General features: G+C 60.5%; 1 protein-coding gene across 3 annotated transcripts in view; it reads left to right on the top strand.

Annotated features, from left to right (window-relative positions):
- Catsperd (cation channel sperm associated auxiliary subunit delta) overlaps window positions 1-14,229 on the top strand; it is a 42,049-nt gene that overhangs the window by 3,960 nt on the left and 23,860 nt on the right. For 2 of the 3 annotated variants that reach the window (XM_047531335.1, XM_047531336.1), the window contains exons 5-11: window positions 471-585; window positions 2,088-2,155; window positions 4,461-4,574; window positions 6,894-6,977; window positions 9,709-9,859; window positions 10,652-10,747; window positions 12,320-12,402. In XM_047531335.1, the coding sequence (XP_047387291.1) occupies window positions 471-585; window positions 2,088-2,155; window positions 4,461-4,574; window positions 6,894-6,977; window positions 9,709-9,859; window positions 10,652-10,747; window positions 12,320-12,402 (711 nt within the window). The remainder of the gene's footprint in view (window positions 1-470; window positions 586-2,087; window positions 2,156-4,460; window positions 4,575-6,893; window positions 6,978-9,708; window positions 9,860-10,651; window positions 10,748-12,319; window positions 12,403-14,229) is intronic. The other variant, XM_047531337.1, reaches the window with a different exon arrangement.

Consider the following 14,229-nt stretch of genomic DNA (forward strand, 5'->3'; position numbering starts at 1 on the left):
GACCCTTGAAGCCAAGAGCGGCTTCTGAGCCGAGCAGGGGCTGGCTCTTTTCTAGCCCTATGCCAAAGTGGACTTCTCGGAGGAAAGGGAAACCCAGCGGTTGTGCAGGGCTCCTCCTTCCAGCTAGGTCCTGCATAGATGGCACGGTGCCGCTGGCACCTGTGCCAGCCAGGGCTTCACGCGCACCTGGTCTGAGAGCCCGGATCGCTCACACTTCTGGCCCGTCTGGCCAACGTCCTGCTGTGTCCCAGAGACAGGGAGGAGGACGCTGGGCCATGTAGCATCCCGGAGCACCCAACTTCAGCTCCCAGGCTTGGCTCCCAGGCCCCAGGAGCAGCGGTGCCCAGCGTGAGGAACCAGCCCCTGTCCTTGCCCCGCGCCTTCCCTGGGCACGCGTCCAGAAGTAGCGCTTTTCAAATTAGCGTCTGATGAAGTGCAGTCACTGGTTTCCTGCGCCTCGCTGTTTTCAGGTTGGCGTTCCAGAAGTCACCTCGGCACATTTTGCCAGCATGATCCTGCTCTTGGTGGTGAACGGAAAAGTCTATATGCACGACTACAGCGTGGACGCCTGGTTCCGGGCGATAGGTATGTGCGTCTCGCAGATTTGGACTTCGTTGGGGGTTTGGCTGACATCTGAGAAGAGGTGATTGATTTCAGAAATATAAATGACACTCCTACCTGGAGTCCCTCCCCGGGTCCTCCCTTTTTTCCTTTTTTTCAGGAGCTGGGAATTGAACCCAGGGGTGCTCTACCAAAGTACAAAGGTCTGGGGAGCCACACTGGAGTCAGGGTCTTGCTAGGTTGTGGAGGCTTGTTTGGGACTTGCAGTCCTCTTGCCTCGGCCTCCAAGTGGCTGGGATGACAGGTGTGCTTGGCCAGGTCTGGCTGCCTTGTCCGTTAAGGTCCAAATGAAGTGGGCGGAGCTCAGCGGAGGAGCCTTGCCTGGTGGGTGAGGCCCTGGGTTCCATCCCTGGTACTGAAAAAAACAAAAGAAGACGGGAAGGGAAATGACCCAAATGAAACCGGCCTGAGGCCCGGCCACGGGGTCGGCGCCCGTGCTTCTGCCTGAGCCACAGAAACCTTGGCCTGATGGAATCAGACAAGAGCCATCACCAGGCTCAGTGACGGAGTGGGTTTGGGGACCCGGGAGGGCTGAGTGACTCTCAGATGTCTGACAACCGCGTCTGGTGCTGGGGATGCTCGGTCCCATGTATTTCTCATTTGGGACCAGGTGGGCTTTAAGGAGGCGGAGCCCAGGAACCCCAGTGCAGGGGGCAGGGAGGTGGGGGAGCCTCAGGCCCTGCCGCCCATCCGTACCAGCTCCCTGCCCGGCTCCCACGTCCTCTTCTGTCCCCATGAACCTGTTTACTCCGGGGACCTGGCCCAAGTACAGTCACGCATCTGTGTCCTCCTGCCTCCAGCTCTTGTCTCCCTGAGCATGAGCCCTCCAGGTCCTTCTGCGGGGACAGCGGAGAACGGCGGGTGCTCGCCACCTCTGCACAGCCTGCTGCTGGGACACAGGTTCTTCTGGGCACGCACCCAGCAGCAGGACTGCGGCCTCCCCTCGCCCTCCGTGTCTGGGAACCGTGCTTTCCTCTATGGCAGCTGCAGCTCTCTCTGGTCCCATGCAGCGCACTGGGTCCTGCTGCTTGGACTGGCCACCCTGAGGTGTGCACAGCACCCCTGCGCTCTGGACTGTGTTCCCTGGCTGGCAGTGACGTCCAGACACCTTCGTGCGCCTGTCAGCCACGTGGGCAGCTTCGCAGCAGAAGCTTCACTTTTGAGCAGAATCACGGGGAGCCCGCCAAGAGAAGGGAGCCTGGAGTTCTGGCCAGCCGGAAGTCCCCAAGCCGGCGAGTCTCAGCTGGAATTCCGTCCCACCGCAGGGCGTGTGGCAGCATTGAGACATTTTCCATTTCCACAGCCAGGGAAGGCGCTCGCTGCCGGCGTGGCGGGCAGATGTAGGACCTGTCCAGCCTCCAGGGACAGGTCCAGCCTCCAGGAATGCCGGTGACACCCAGGGAGACAGTCTGCTCTGAAACCTCCGGTGTCTGTAAGCGCTGTGTTGAATCACGTTTTCCTTTCAGGTATAAAGCATCCCGTTTCCCACATTTCTGGGGATAATTGTTGCTCTTTTGGAAACGCCCTTTGCGTGGTGAGTATGGGTTGGGATCCTCCCTCCTTCACTCTGTTCTGAATGTGCATTGTCATGAGCGGGCACAGGAGCTGTTCAGGCTGGGGTGGCACCGTCCTGGGCTCCAGCGGTGTCACCTCCGTGCAGCTCAGAAGAGGACACGAGAGCTGGCAGGGGCCCTGCAGCTACTTTGGAATCCAGTGGTCCCCACACCGTGGACCGGTCTTCTATCATCTTGAAATGACTGTAGACTCTGCGGGAAGAACAGAGTCCCGGGGTCCCACCTTGCCCAGTCCGGGCACGGGTGCCACTCGCACACTGGTCTGTGCCGTTCTACCCTGTGACCCCGCTGCCATGGGGACACTCTGTCCTTGTCTGTGAGGCGGTGTCTCAAGACCCGGGCGCAGGCACCCGGGCAGCAGGACGCGTGCGCGCATCCGCGGGAAGCCTCTTCCTCTCCACCCGCACCTGCGGTGAAGTCTGATTTGTGAATTAGGTGAGGTTGGCAGTAACGAGTGACAACTCCTGCGTGGCCGAGTCCCGCCGGTGTGCCCTCGCTGTCCTTCCCAACTCCTCCCACTGTGTTTCTGCCTCTTCACTGAGAGGAGGCATTCTGGCCCTGCGCGGCGCGTCCCCGGGCCCACACGGTCACTCTTGTGCTCGGGGCCGTGGTTCAGTGAGGTCAGCCCTGTGATCTTGGAAGCTGTGGCACTCAGTTGATGGCCAAGGGCAGGTGGCACCCACAGCACGGAGGGCCCCATGGGGCGGGGGCTGCGACCCAGGAAGCAGATTCGGGGTTGGGCAGGTGGAAGAAGGTGGGAGACGCAGTGAGAAGAGCAGACATGCTTTATTCAGCGGTGGCCTCTGCCAGCAGCAGCCCCAGCTTCTCCTCAGCCCCCGCCAGGTCACCGAGCGCCCTTTTACACACAGCCCAGCAGAGGAGGCACGGCCAGGCTGCGGAAGGGCAGGCTCCCGTCGATGTCTAGGACTGGGGTGTTTCTGGCCTTGACTGGCCTAGCCAGGCGGACCCCAGCCCTGCACACTCACAGCCTAACAGTCCACCTGAAGCTTCAGGGAGGGCGCCTGACCTGGACATTTGTGGGCCTTCCCCACGGCTGGACTAGGGGATGCCTCTTGTCCTGTGCTGGCGAAGCGCAGGAGCGTGAGATTGCCTCACACTGTGCCGAGGGTCGGTGAAGGACCTGTCCAGCCTCCGGTGGTGCCTAGAGAGGGCCGGTCGCTGAGGGTGGCCGCCCCTCAGAATGTGATTTAAAACTTACGAATCGCCTATTTCTGGAATGTTCCCTCGAGTACTTGGGACCATGTGGACTGGGGGTGTGAAGGCCGAGGAGAGGAAGGCGGTGGTCAGGGCCACCACACTGAGAACGGCAGCTGTGATTCACTTCTCAGTGTTTTCTGGTGCACCAGGACCACACGTGGCCACAGCCTCTGGTCCCAGGTGTGCCCATGCTCACGGCTCAGCCTGACAGGTCCTTCCCAGCCTCCCTTCCGTCCTCCTCCCTCCTCCCTCCAGGGCCTCCCTCCTGCCTTCCTCCACTCCCCGTGGTGGCCCACGTGCCCACCACCTTTCTTTTTCTTCTCTTCCACGTAAAAGAGAGCATGGCGCTGGCCTGCTGAGTTTGGCTCGCCTGCTTCACTGACGCTCTGCGGTCCATCCGTTTCCTCAGATGGCCTGCTCCTGGCTGCACTTCCTCCCCAGGCCTCCTCCCCCACACCCCACCATTCTAAGGATGCTGTGGAGATGGAGTCACAGGCTGCAGACCTGCCGGCCTCTGCACAGCAGAACCTGGGGGTCATCCAGTGTGGCACGTCCGCGGCTGGCTGCTAACGTTCCCTGCGAGGCCGCGCCACTTTGACAATTAGGAACAAGCTCCCTGGCTGGCTGGCACACAGTGTCCCTGGCTCAGGAGTCCAGGGCTTCAGGATGCCCTGCCCATCAGGGGGCCACACCAACTTTGGCTCCATTATGTGACCTCCAGGGAGAGGGGACCACCCAGGTGTCCAAGGAGGGGCACTGGACCCAGGCAGGAAACAGCAGGCCAGGACTCCAGGCCACTGGAGCGGCTGCTCAGCAGCAGAACCCGAGCCTGTGACCAGTGTGCGAGGGACCCTGGTTCCCAGCCCCAAACACGGCTCACGTGCTGGTCAGGGGTGGGACGTTCCACGATGGGGGTGGGGAAGAAAGACGTTCCTATATGCAGACTGGCACAGGTGCCCCTGGGGACAGTGCCCTGTGGTTGATGCCCAGGAGCGCAAGCCCCAGCGACTCTTCTAAAGAGCTCCTCCTCCATGTTTTCTCCTCCAGGAGATAAACAACTCCATTTTTGCATATTCGCTCGGAGAACAGGTGCAACAGACCACCATTTATTTCTCCAGTAACGGAGGACTGAGTTTTAAGGAGTTCATCTATGAAAACCAGGTATGTCCAACTGGGTAGGAAAGTGAAAATAACGGTATGTCCTGCCTGTTGCCCCAGTTGCCCGAGAGACTGAGGCAGGAGGGCTCTGAGAGCAGCCTGGGCCACGTGGTCTGGCAGCACACAGGCAAATAGGTAAATGCCCTCAGGCAAACCCCACGTGGTGACCAGCCAAGGACAAACGGGATTTCCTCGCTTCAAGCGTCCAGCTGGCTTGGGGGTGAGGGGAGACCCCCAGGAAGTCACACAGGGAAGTGAAGGGGGTAAGATCACGGTGTTTGAGCGCTGGCGCCCGAGGGGGCTGCACTTGACCACCACGTCCAGCCCCTCCCCCACCCAGACAGCGCCCCCACCTTAGAGGTGAGCAGACGGCAGTGGGTCGAATTCATGTCCCCTAAAGATGGGCATGCCCTAGGACTTCAGAAGGTGACCCTCCTGGGCCACCTGTGTCCGCATCCAGTTATCCAAGGCCAGGCGACTGACCAGGGTCAGCAGCTGCTCACCGCCCTGGAGGCTGGGTGGCACCGAGTGAAGGCCTGTGGAGCGGCGTCAGGAGGCTGCCCTGTGCTTCCCACAGGTGCCACGGTGCCATGTCAGCCAGGGACCCACCCCCTGTCCTCACGTGGCAGAGGGACAGAAAGGGAAGGGCAGGGCAGCAGGCCTGTCACCCCCCTGTGGCAGGAAAACGGGAGAGGAGGAGCCCTGGCCTGAGGGTGGAGTCCCTGTGGCCACTGCCCAGAGCCCCGCTGGGGAGGAAGTCTCAACTTGAATTTCACAGAGGACGCTTGTGGCCGGCACTCCCCAGCAGCCATCTTACTGGGAAGTGGGGCGTTGGCCAATGTGACACAGTCAGAGGGGCATAGGTCGGGTCCAGCTCCAGGGCAGGACAGGACCCGGGAGGACACAGAAGGCCCTGGGACAGGGGCAGGGCTTGGGCCATCAGAAGCCTGGGGACACGGGGTGCAGCTTCTCCCTCAGAGGCTCTGGAGTCGCCGGCTTGGCCGGCCCTGGAGTTCAGACCCCTGCATCCTGATCTGCCCAGAGGTCTCCGTTGTCTTAAGCAGCCCTGAATGTGGTCCTCCGCTGTGTGGCCTTTGGAAATGAACTCAGGGGCTAAGGCTCAGAGAAGGCCAGAGTCCTTGCTGAGGTCACACAGCAGGGCAGGGCTGGGATTTGAACAGCTGGAGGACTAGAGCCCCTCAGGCTGCCAAGGACACAGGAAGCCCTGGTCTGACTCAGAAGGCACACTTGGGAGCGCATCCAGAGGCGTCTGGCCCATGGCCGAGCTCTGCCAAGAAGCCAGGGAAGCCTGGCGCTGAGCTGGCCACGCTGCCGTTCAGAAGGAGCCCCGAGGGTCGCGGTCACGAGGCAACTGCGAAGCCTCGTTGCAGTGGCAGAGGAGCCTCACGGAGGCCCGATGGCCTCCCCACCCCGTAGCTTGGGTTCGTTCCCAGGGACATCTCAACGGAAGGTGCCTCAGCTCAGGGACCTTTGGGCTCAGGGCCACTGTAGCCGGCCGAGAGCCAACCACTCTTTCTGCTGACGTTGTTCACCGAGGTCTACGACTCCTCCGTCCCCTGCCCCGGAGCCACCGCTGGGCCTCCCCTGTTCCGCGCTGGCGTGGTGCCTGTGTGGTCACTGAGGGCGGCCACGGCCATGGGAGGCGTCTGGGTTTTGATGCTCACACACAGGCTTCACCTCCTCCTCTCGGCCCAGATGGTGGCCCTGTCCTGGCGGGAGGAAGGTGGCAGGCATGCTCTGCACCCACCTCCAGGACACAGGCCTACCCCTCCCGCCAACCAGAGCTGGGCCCCATGCCACCCTGTGCCAGGCGGGGCCCAAGGAGCAGAGTGCTCCAGCTGACCCACTCCCTGAGGGGAGGGTCCCTGGAGGCTCTGCGGCCAGAGGAGGAGACAGTCGGAATGGGTCGGCCTGACAGAAGCTCCAAGGCCAGAAGCGCTCCCGCGAGTGGCACCCCCGGCCACCCTCGCGGATGCTGGCACTGGCCAGGCGGGTTGTCTCGTGCACCCTAGCTTGGGCACTTTGGTCTCATGCTCCGGTCGGCTGCTCAGCGCTTTTCTGAACAGCCGGAACTTGGAAATGAGGACATAGCCAGGCACCAAGATCCGGGCAGCTCTCGGGCCTGGACCCAGTCACCTCCCCTAAGCCGGTGTCTTCCCTGCTGGCTCTGCTCTGGGCATGGTTCCACAGACAGGGAGTCGATTTAGAACAAAAGACCTCGCTTCCTTGTGCTTCCGGGCTAATCTGCACTCACACGGGAGTGGAGGTGCGATAGTCCCTCTGTAGTGTTTGGTTCCACAGGCTGGCTTGACCGGATCCCTGGGGGGAATCTTCCGTTTTCACTCCTTGTCGCAGGTCGGGCTGCTGCTGGTCAACAGGAGGAAGGTAGGTGCCTCGGCCCTCCCCGAGCTCACCCCCGCGCCCCGAGCATGCCCACCTGGCCTCTCCTAGCCGCTGAGCCTGGTGCTGAGCCCCAGGGATGACGTTGACGTCTGGGGCCCGTACCATTTAAACCGCAGGGCACGAGACCTGGGGTCTCACAGGTACCACTCGGGACAAGACTGAGTGGGGACGGCGATCCAGCCAGTGTAAAGCTGAAGATCAGTAAGTCAACACCCAGATACTGCAGAACTACGAAGTGGGTGCAGCCCCAGTGTGTGGGGAGAGCCCCCTCCAGAAACATCCCCTCTGCCTGGCACACAGCGGTCCCCATTGTAGGTGCCGCAGGGAACACAGGGTTCCACCTGGAGCGGTGTCAGGAAGGCTTGCGGGGAGGGGCATTCTCTGAAAGGTCGCGCCCTTGAGTAGGGGCTCTCCAGGTGGCCCCTCCCAGAGAGGAGCTACCCAGGAAACTTGGGACAGCCCTGTTCCCTCCGCGGGTCTCCAGTGGGCCCTTCTCACACCTGTCAGGTGGTGCTCCTGGGCGCTCTTCCTTGCTCAGACCCTGAGACAGGAATGAGTCAGGAGGTGGAAAGACGCCAGCCGCCTGGGGCTGTGGCTCAGTGTGTAGGCGCCCCTGGGTTCAACCCCCAGCACCAAAGGCAAAACAAAACCAGCAGAAGAGAAGGTGCCAGACGTGATGTCACACACCCGTAATCCCAGGGACCTGGGAGGCTGGGCAGAAGGATTGCAAGTTCAAGGCCAGACCCTGAGCAGCTTGATGAGGTGCTTTCTCTAAATGAAAACTAAAAAGGGCTGTGTGGCTCAGTGGTGGAGGCCTAGGTTCAGTCCCCATGCTGGAAACAGAAGTGTGGTGTCTTCCAGCCAGGCCACGGGGTCCAGGGTTCTGCAGGCCAGGCCCCTGGGGCAGTCGGAGCCTCCGTCTCCTGGAGGGACTGGGTCAACCCCTCAGCCCCTGTGTGTGCTCTTGTGGGACTTGGTTCCTTTATCTGAAGTCTTCTTCAGGCGCCTGTGCCAGGTCTCTACTGGGGCAGGAAGCAGAACCTTCTGGACTTCACAGCAGGGCCTTCCTCTCCAGCTCTCTACCCCGCCCTGGGCCTCTACCCTGCATTAACCTCTACCCCGCCCTGGGCCTCTACCCTGCATTAACTTCTACCCCGCCCTGGGCTTCTACCCTGCATTAACCTCTACACAGCCCTGGGCCTCTACCCTGCATTGGCCTCTACCCCGCTCTGGTCCTCTACCCTGCATTAACCTCTACCCCGCCCTGGGCTTCTACCCTGCATTGGCCTCTACCCCGCTCTGGTCCTCTACCCTGCATTAACCTCTACCCTGCCCTGGGCCTCTACCCTGCATGGGCCTCTATCCCACCCTGGGCCTCTGGATTCAGAAGTCTGGTCCCCACAGGAAGGTGACCCCAGGCCACTGTGTGAGTTCCCTTGGTCCCCACCTGTGCCCCTCTCTGGGGAAAGTGCCGAGGGTCGGCGCCTCCCTGTCCGGGCTGAGCCTCTCCTTTGGTCAGGCGCTTTGCTCTCTCCTCCAGCCACTGCCTGGCAGAGCTGCAGCAGCGCCCGTGGGGGTGAGGGAGGGCTGCAGACCCCCCTCTGGCCTCCCAGCGCCCCCTGGAGTCAGCTCCTGGCCCAGAAGCTGCTGGGGAGCCGACCGGTGCCCGTAGATGAGGAGCAGGGGCTGCAGTGCCCGGGGCAGGTCTCCTTCTCCTCTGGTGAAGCTGAGTCTGTGAAGCTGAGCCCGCTTGTTGGGGCGGTGCGGGGCCAGCGGGCTCTGGTGCTGCGCCTTCCCTGCTGCTTTCGAAGCCTTCTCCTTTTAGTGTGGGGCTGGAACCCAGAGGCGCACAAGCACTGGCCACACCCCCAGCCCTTTGCGCGCTTTATTTTTGAGACAGGATCTTGCCAAATTGCTTAGGGCTCTGCTTAATTGCTGAGGCCTGTCCTCAAGCTTGCAGTCCTCCTATCTCAGCCTCCAAGTTGCTAGGATGACAGGCGTGGCTGTGCTGACATTGTGCAGTCAGGACTCTGACCTTGTCCTGGGAACTCCGTGAGGGACAGGTGGGAAAGGACTTTGGAAGCCACACAGTGAAAACTGATTGACACAAGAGCCAGCCCCCTCAGAGGGACTTCAGGAAAAGAGGCTAAATTGCTTATGCCAGTGATTTGGAGGCGAGGGACCAGCTGAAGGAAACCACCTGAATAGTCCTCAGGCTGCCCTGCGGAGGGCCTCCCCCGGCAGGCGGGTGAACACCCATGGCCTTGCCTGTAACAGCCGCCTCGCCGTGTCCCAGCTGGAGGCCTGCAGGTGGCGCTGACCTTCTGCGCTGGTCACCTCCCCGCCCGCCTTGGAGGCCCCTGTGGCTCCAGCCTCTGCAGGGCGGAGCACTGCCCAGCACGGCAGGCGCCCGGGAACCACCACGGCATGCGGCAGGTTCTGGGCCCTGGCGTGGTGGGCGGTGTGCTGGGCACCTGGGTGCTGCACAGCATGGGAGGAGCACGAGCCAGGAGCTCCCAGGCCCGACAGCCACAGACCCCAGACGAGGCCCAGCGTCACCCGAGCTCTGAAGGACAAGCCCCGTGACCACAGTCATGTGGGGGGCAGGGTCCCCTGGGAGTCCCCCTGCGCTGCACACTGAGCCGCACTCCCGCCCGCAACCCGCCGCCTGTCACTGGTGGTTCCCGCCTCAGCGGCTGCCGCTCTCACCCAGGGGATGTTCCTCTACTCCGAGCACCCCCTCAACCGGAACCTGGGGCTGGCCTTCGACTACAACGCCACCCTGCACGTCCTCCTTCCCCCTGGCCTGAGGGGCTTTCTGATCCTCTGGCATGAGAAGACCCTCCTGGTCTCCCCCAACTCAGGTGAGTGAGTGGATGCGCCCCCGGCCTGCAGGGCCTGGGGCTGGACCCGAGTAGAGCCGAGGCTCTGGGGGGCAGGCAGGCAGCTGCTGAGACCCCCAGACTCCCCAGGCAGAGGGCCCAGTCTGACCAGGAAGTCTCTGATCTTGTTCTGCGGCCAAGATCAGTGATTCCATGAGGTGGGCGGCCCCCCGCCCCCGCAGAGGGGGGCGTGGGAGCTGGTGCCGAACCCCTGCTCAGCCAGGGCCTGCCAGGGTCCCAGGGGACGCCTGGGGCAGCCTGCAGGGGGGACGCGATGCGGCCCCCACCCCGCCAGTGGAGGAAGAGGGGTCAGGCGGGCCACCCATTTTCGACGCCCGCCCCAGAAAGCAAACGCCATGTTGTTTTGGTGCTGGGGACGGAACCCAGGGAACCCAGGGCCCCGGCGTTGTGGACGTGCCACGGCCGGAGCCACACGGAGCCACAATCCCAGCCCAGCACTGCTTCTCGCTGATGTCGCCCCCGCTTACAGGGTTCTGAGCTGAGTGCAGGGCCCGCACCTCTTACCCCAGCCCCTCAGGAGGCGGAGGCAGGAGGATGGCAGGTTCAAGGCCAGCCTCTGCAACTTAGCAAGGCCTTATCTCAGAACGTAAAGGGCTGGGGGCCTCGCGCGCCCATGGGTTCAACCCCTGGTACAGCAGAAGAGTCCAGTAGAAACCAGTGTTGCCCTGGAGGGTGGGGCGGGGTGGGGCAGCGGGGTGGCCTCGGCACCGGTGCAGGCTCACTGGTCCTCACGGATCTGCCGCCCCCTCCCAGGCCAGCTCATCAAAACCGTCCAGGTGCAGCAAGGCCCCAAGGTCCTGTACGAGTCCTTCTCCGAAGTCGACGTCTCCATCCACAGCATCACTGCTAGTGCGTGCCCCTCCTGACGGTAGCCGTCTGGAAACCTCACCCCTGTGTGCGGAAGACCCCGCAGAGAGCTTCGCGCCTCGGCGGCCAGCCGGCACCAGCTGGGCCCTGTCGCTGGGGCTGCCAGAACAAAGAGCCACAAACCGGGCAGCTCCGCCCCAGAAATGTGCTCTCCCCAGCCGCCCGGCCTGGGGAAGGTCTCTCGGCACCGCCCCGGCTTCTAGAGGGCTTGGCCGTGGGCCCCTGCAGGTGGCCGCCTTCCCTCTGTCCCTGTCTGTCTCTGGACCCAGATTTCCTCTTTTCACAAGGTCCCTGGTCACACTGGATTGGGACCCACCCACATGACTTCATTTTAACTAGGTCACCTCTGCAAAGACCCTATTTCCAAGAATGCAGATGCTCCTCAGGTTGTGTTAGGGTCGCAATCCAGCAAACCCAGCCTGACTCTAAATGTGGCCTGTTGGAGCAGCTTTGGGGGCGCTGGCCCTGTCTGTGCGGATGTGCCGGAGGCTCCCCGTGGCCTCTGCGGAACCTTGGAACCTCCCTGGTGAGGCCATTCCAACTCCAGGGTTAGGACTCCCATGTCTCTCTGAAGAGGATGTGGATGGAGCAACCGGCGCCTGACGCAGTGTCCTTGGGCTCCCTGCAACCACACCGCCCTCCTGTTGCTGCTCTGTGCTCCATCTTTGCAGGAGCCAGTTTGGTCTGATAAGTGAAATCTGCCAGGATAATTTGTCCCTAAGACAGTTACTGGCTTAGAAACATGGAGGCAATCAGCACCGAAGGTTGCGGGGCTACTTGACTTTAAAAACCAGTACTTCCCATTGGCTAATTATGGCGTTACCTCCCACCGTCTGTGTCCATTTATCTGCTTAAAATTAATTTATAATTAGAGAAATTCGTTATATAAAAAATGAGTGGTGCACAGTCCTTTTATTTCTTTTCTTTTTCTCGGGGCTGAAGATGGAGCCCAGGACCTCGCTCATGCTAGACACCGGGTTCCACCAGCCCTCGTTAGTCTATGTCAGGACAGGGTCTCGCAAACCGGCAGAGGCCGGCCTCCAACTTGCCATCCTCCTGCCTGGGTCTCCTGAGGAGCTGGGATTACACCCCCAGCCGTCCGACTTCCTTCCTCTTTAAGGCCGAGTAATATTTCACTGTGTGACTGGACCACATTTTCTTCATTAATTTTTTTTTGTCAGTGGACTTTTTCTCCCACATCTTGGATTTTGTCAGTAATGCAGCAAACCAGAAAGCAGGGAAATGCCAGTCAGACCCTAATGGGGGCTGGGCTGCGACTCAGCGGGGGAGCGCCGGCCTAGCACGCAGGGGGCCTGGGTTCCATCCAGGCACTGCAAAAAAAAACCCTAATGAGACACGACCACACACCCTTATTCCAATGATCCAAGAGAAGTAAAGAAAAGAACAAGCCAGAAGCCAGGCTATGACTGTCCCCTACAGTCACCGCGGCCCGGTGTGCGGGTCCTGCCGCGCTGCGGCTAGTGCCACTGGGGGCCAGAGCTGAGGCGCCTTTCTGCCACGAAGGGCCGTCATCCGTGCGTCCTGCCTCCCCAGATAACCATGAGCTGGCCCTGCTGACCAAGGAGGACACGCTGTACTACGGCAGCCTGGAGTTCCTGTCCAGCTCCATCATCAAGGTAGGCACGGCCACCCGGTAGAAAGTGCTCCCCGTGCTCCCCTCCCTCCTCCCCCTCCCCCATGCTCTCCCTTCCCCGTACTCCCCTACCTCCTCCTCCCCTTCCCTCCCTCCCCCCTTCTCCGGGCTTCCTACGCTCCCTTCCCTCCTCCACCTCCCCTCCCCCTCCTCCCCTCCCCCCTGCTCCACGTGCTCCCCTCCCTCCTGCTCTCCTCCCCCTCCCCACACTCCCCTCCCTCCCCCTTCCCGTGCTCCCTATGCTCCCCTCCCCCTTGCCGTGCTCCCTGCACTCCTCTCCCCCTCCCCCCTTCCCTGTGCTCCCTATGCTCCCCTCCCTCCTCCTCTCCTCCCCCTCCCCACACTCCACTCCCCTCCCTCCCCCTTCCCATGCTCCCTATGCTCCCCTCCCCCTTGCCGTGCTCCCTGCACTCCCCTCCCCCCTTCCCCAATGCTCCCTGCGCTCCCCTCCCTCCTCCTCCCCCTCCCTCCCAACGCTCCCCTCCCCTCCCTCCCCCTACTCCACGTGCTCCCCTTCCTCCTCCTCACCTCTCCTTTCCCACGCTCCCCTCTCCTCCCTCCCCCTTCCCGTGCTCCCTGCACTCCCCTCCCCCCTCCCCCCTTCCCCAGTGCTCCCCGCGCTCCCCACACTCCCAGAGTCTGAGCCTCCTCACTCGTGGTTCAAAAGCAGTGATGCCACCTCACCTCTGTGTGGCCCACCAGATGCTTGTGCGTGTGGAGGAGCACGCCTGACCATGCTCGGAGTCGGATGCACTTCATCATGTACACATGTGCAGACACGTAAATACACGCATGTGGCAAAAGCGTCTGCACACGTGCTGTCAGTTTCTATGCCTGCTTGGCCTGCGTGCTCCACTCGCAGCCCTTGTGTATTTTCACGTGAACATGTGACACTGTGGCATTTCTGGGCCCCAGTGTGGCATCCAACATGGGATGCAGTGGTGACAGCCCAGGGACCTTGGCCCTCCGTTGCCTCAGCCATTCATCATCCTGTGTGTCGGGAACGTTCAAAATCCTCCCTAGGAGCGTTTTGGAATGTTCAGGGGGCAGCTGTCACCAGCATCCCCGACTGTGAACATTAGAAGTTGCTCCTCCCAGATAAAAAAATTCCTAGAGGTCAATGAGAACAATGATACAACATATCAAAATCTCTGGGACTGGGACGCTATGAAAGCAGCACTAAGAGGAAAATTCATTGCATGGAGCGCATTCGAGGAAAGAATAAAAAGTCAACAACTAAATGACCTAACATTACAGCTCAAAGCTCTAGAAAAAGAAGAGAATAACAGCAAAAGTAGCACAAGACAGGAAATAATTAAATCAGAGCTAAAATCAATGAAACAAAAGAAACAATTCAAAAAATTGACAAAACAAAACATTGGTTCTTTGAAAAAGTAAACAAAATAGACAAACCCTTAGTCACACTAACAAGAGAGAGAAAACTCAAATTACTAAAATTCATGATGAAAAAGGAAATATCACGACAGACACCACTGAGATACGTAACATAATGAGAAGCTACTTTGAAAATCTATATTCCAACAAAATAGAAAATACCGAAGACATTGACAAATTTCTAGAGACATATGCTCCTCCCAAACTGAACCAGGAGGACATACACAATTTAAACAGATCAATATCAAGCGATGAAATAGAAGAAGCCATCAAAAGCCTACCATCCAAGAAAAGCCCAGGACCAGATGGATTCTCAGCCGAGTTCTACAAGACCTTCAACAAAGAACTCATTCCAATACTTCTCAAAGGTATTCCAGGAAATAGAAAAGGAGGGAAACCTACCAAACTCATCCTA

This window comes from Sciurus carolinensis, chromosome 17 (genome assembly GCF_902686445.1).
Source record: "Sciurus carolinensis chromosome 17, mSciCar1.2, whole genome shotgun sequence".
NCBI lineage: Eukaryota > Metazoa > Chordata > Mammalia > Rodentia > Sciuridae > Sciurus > Sciurus carolinensis.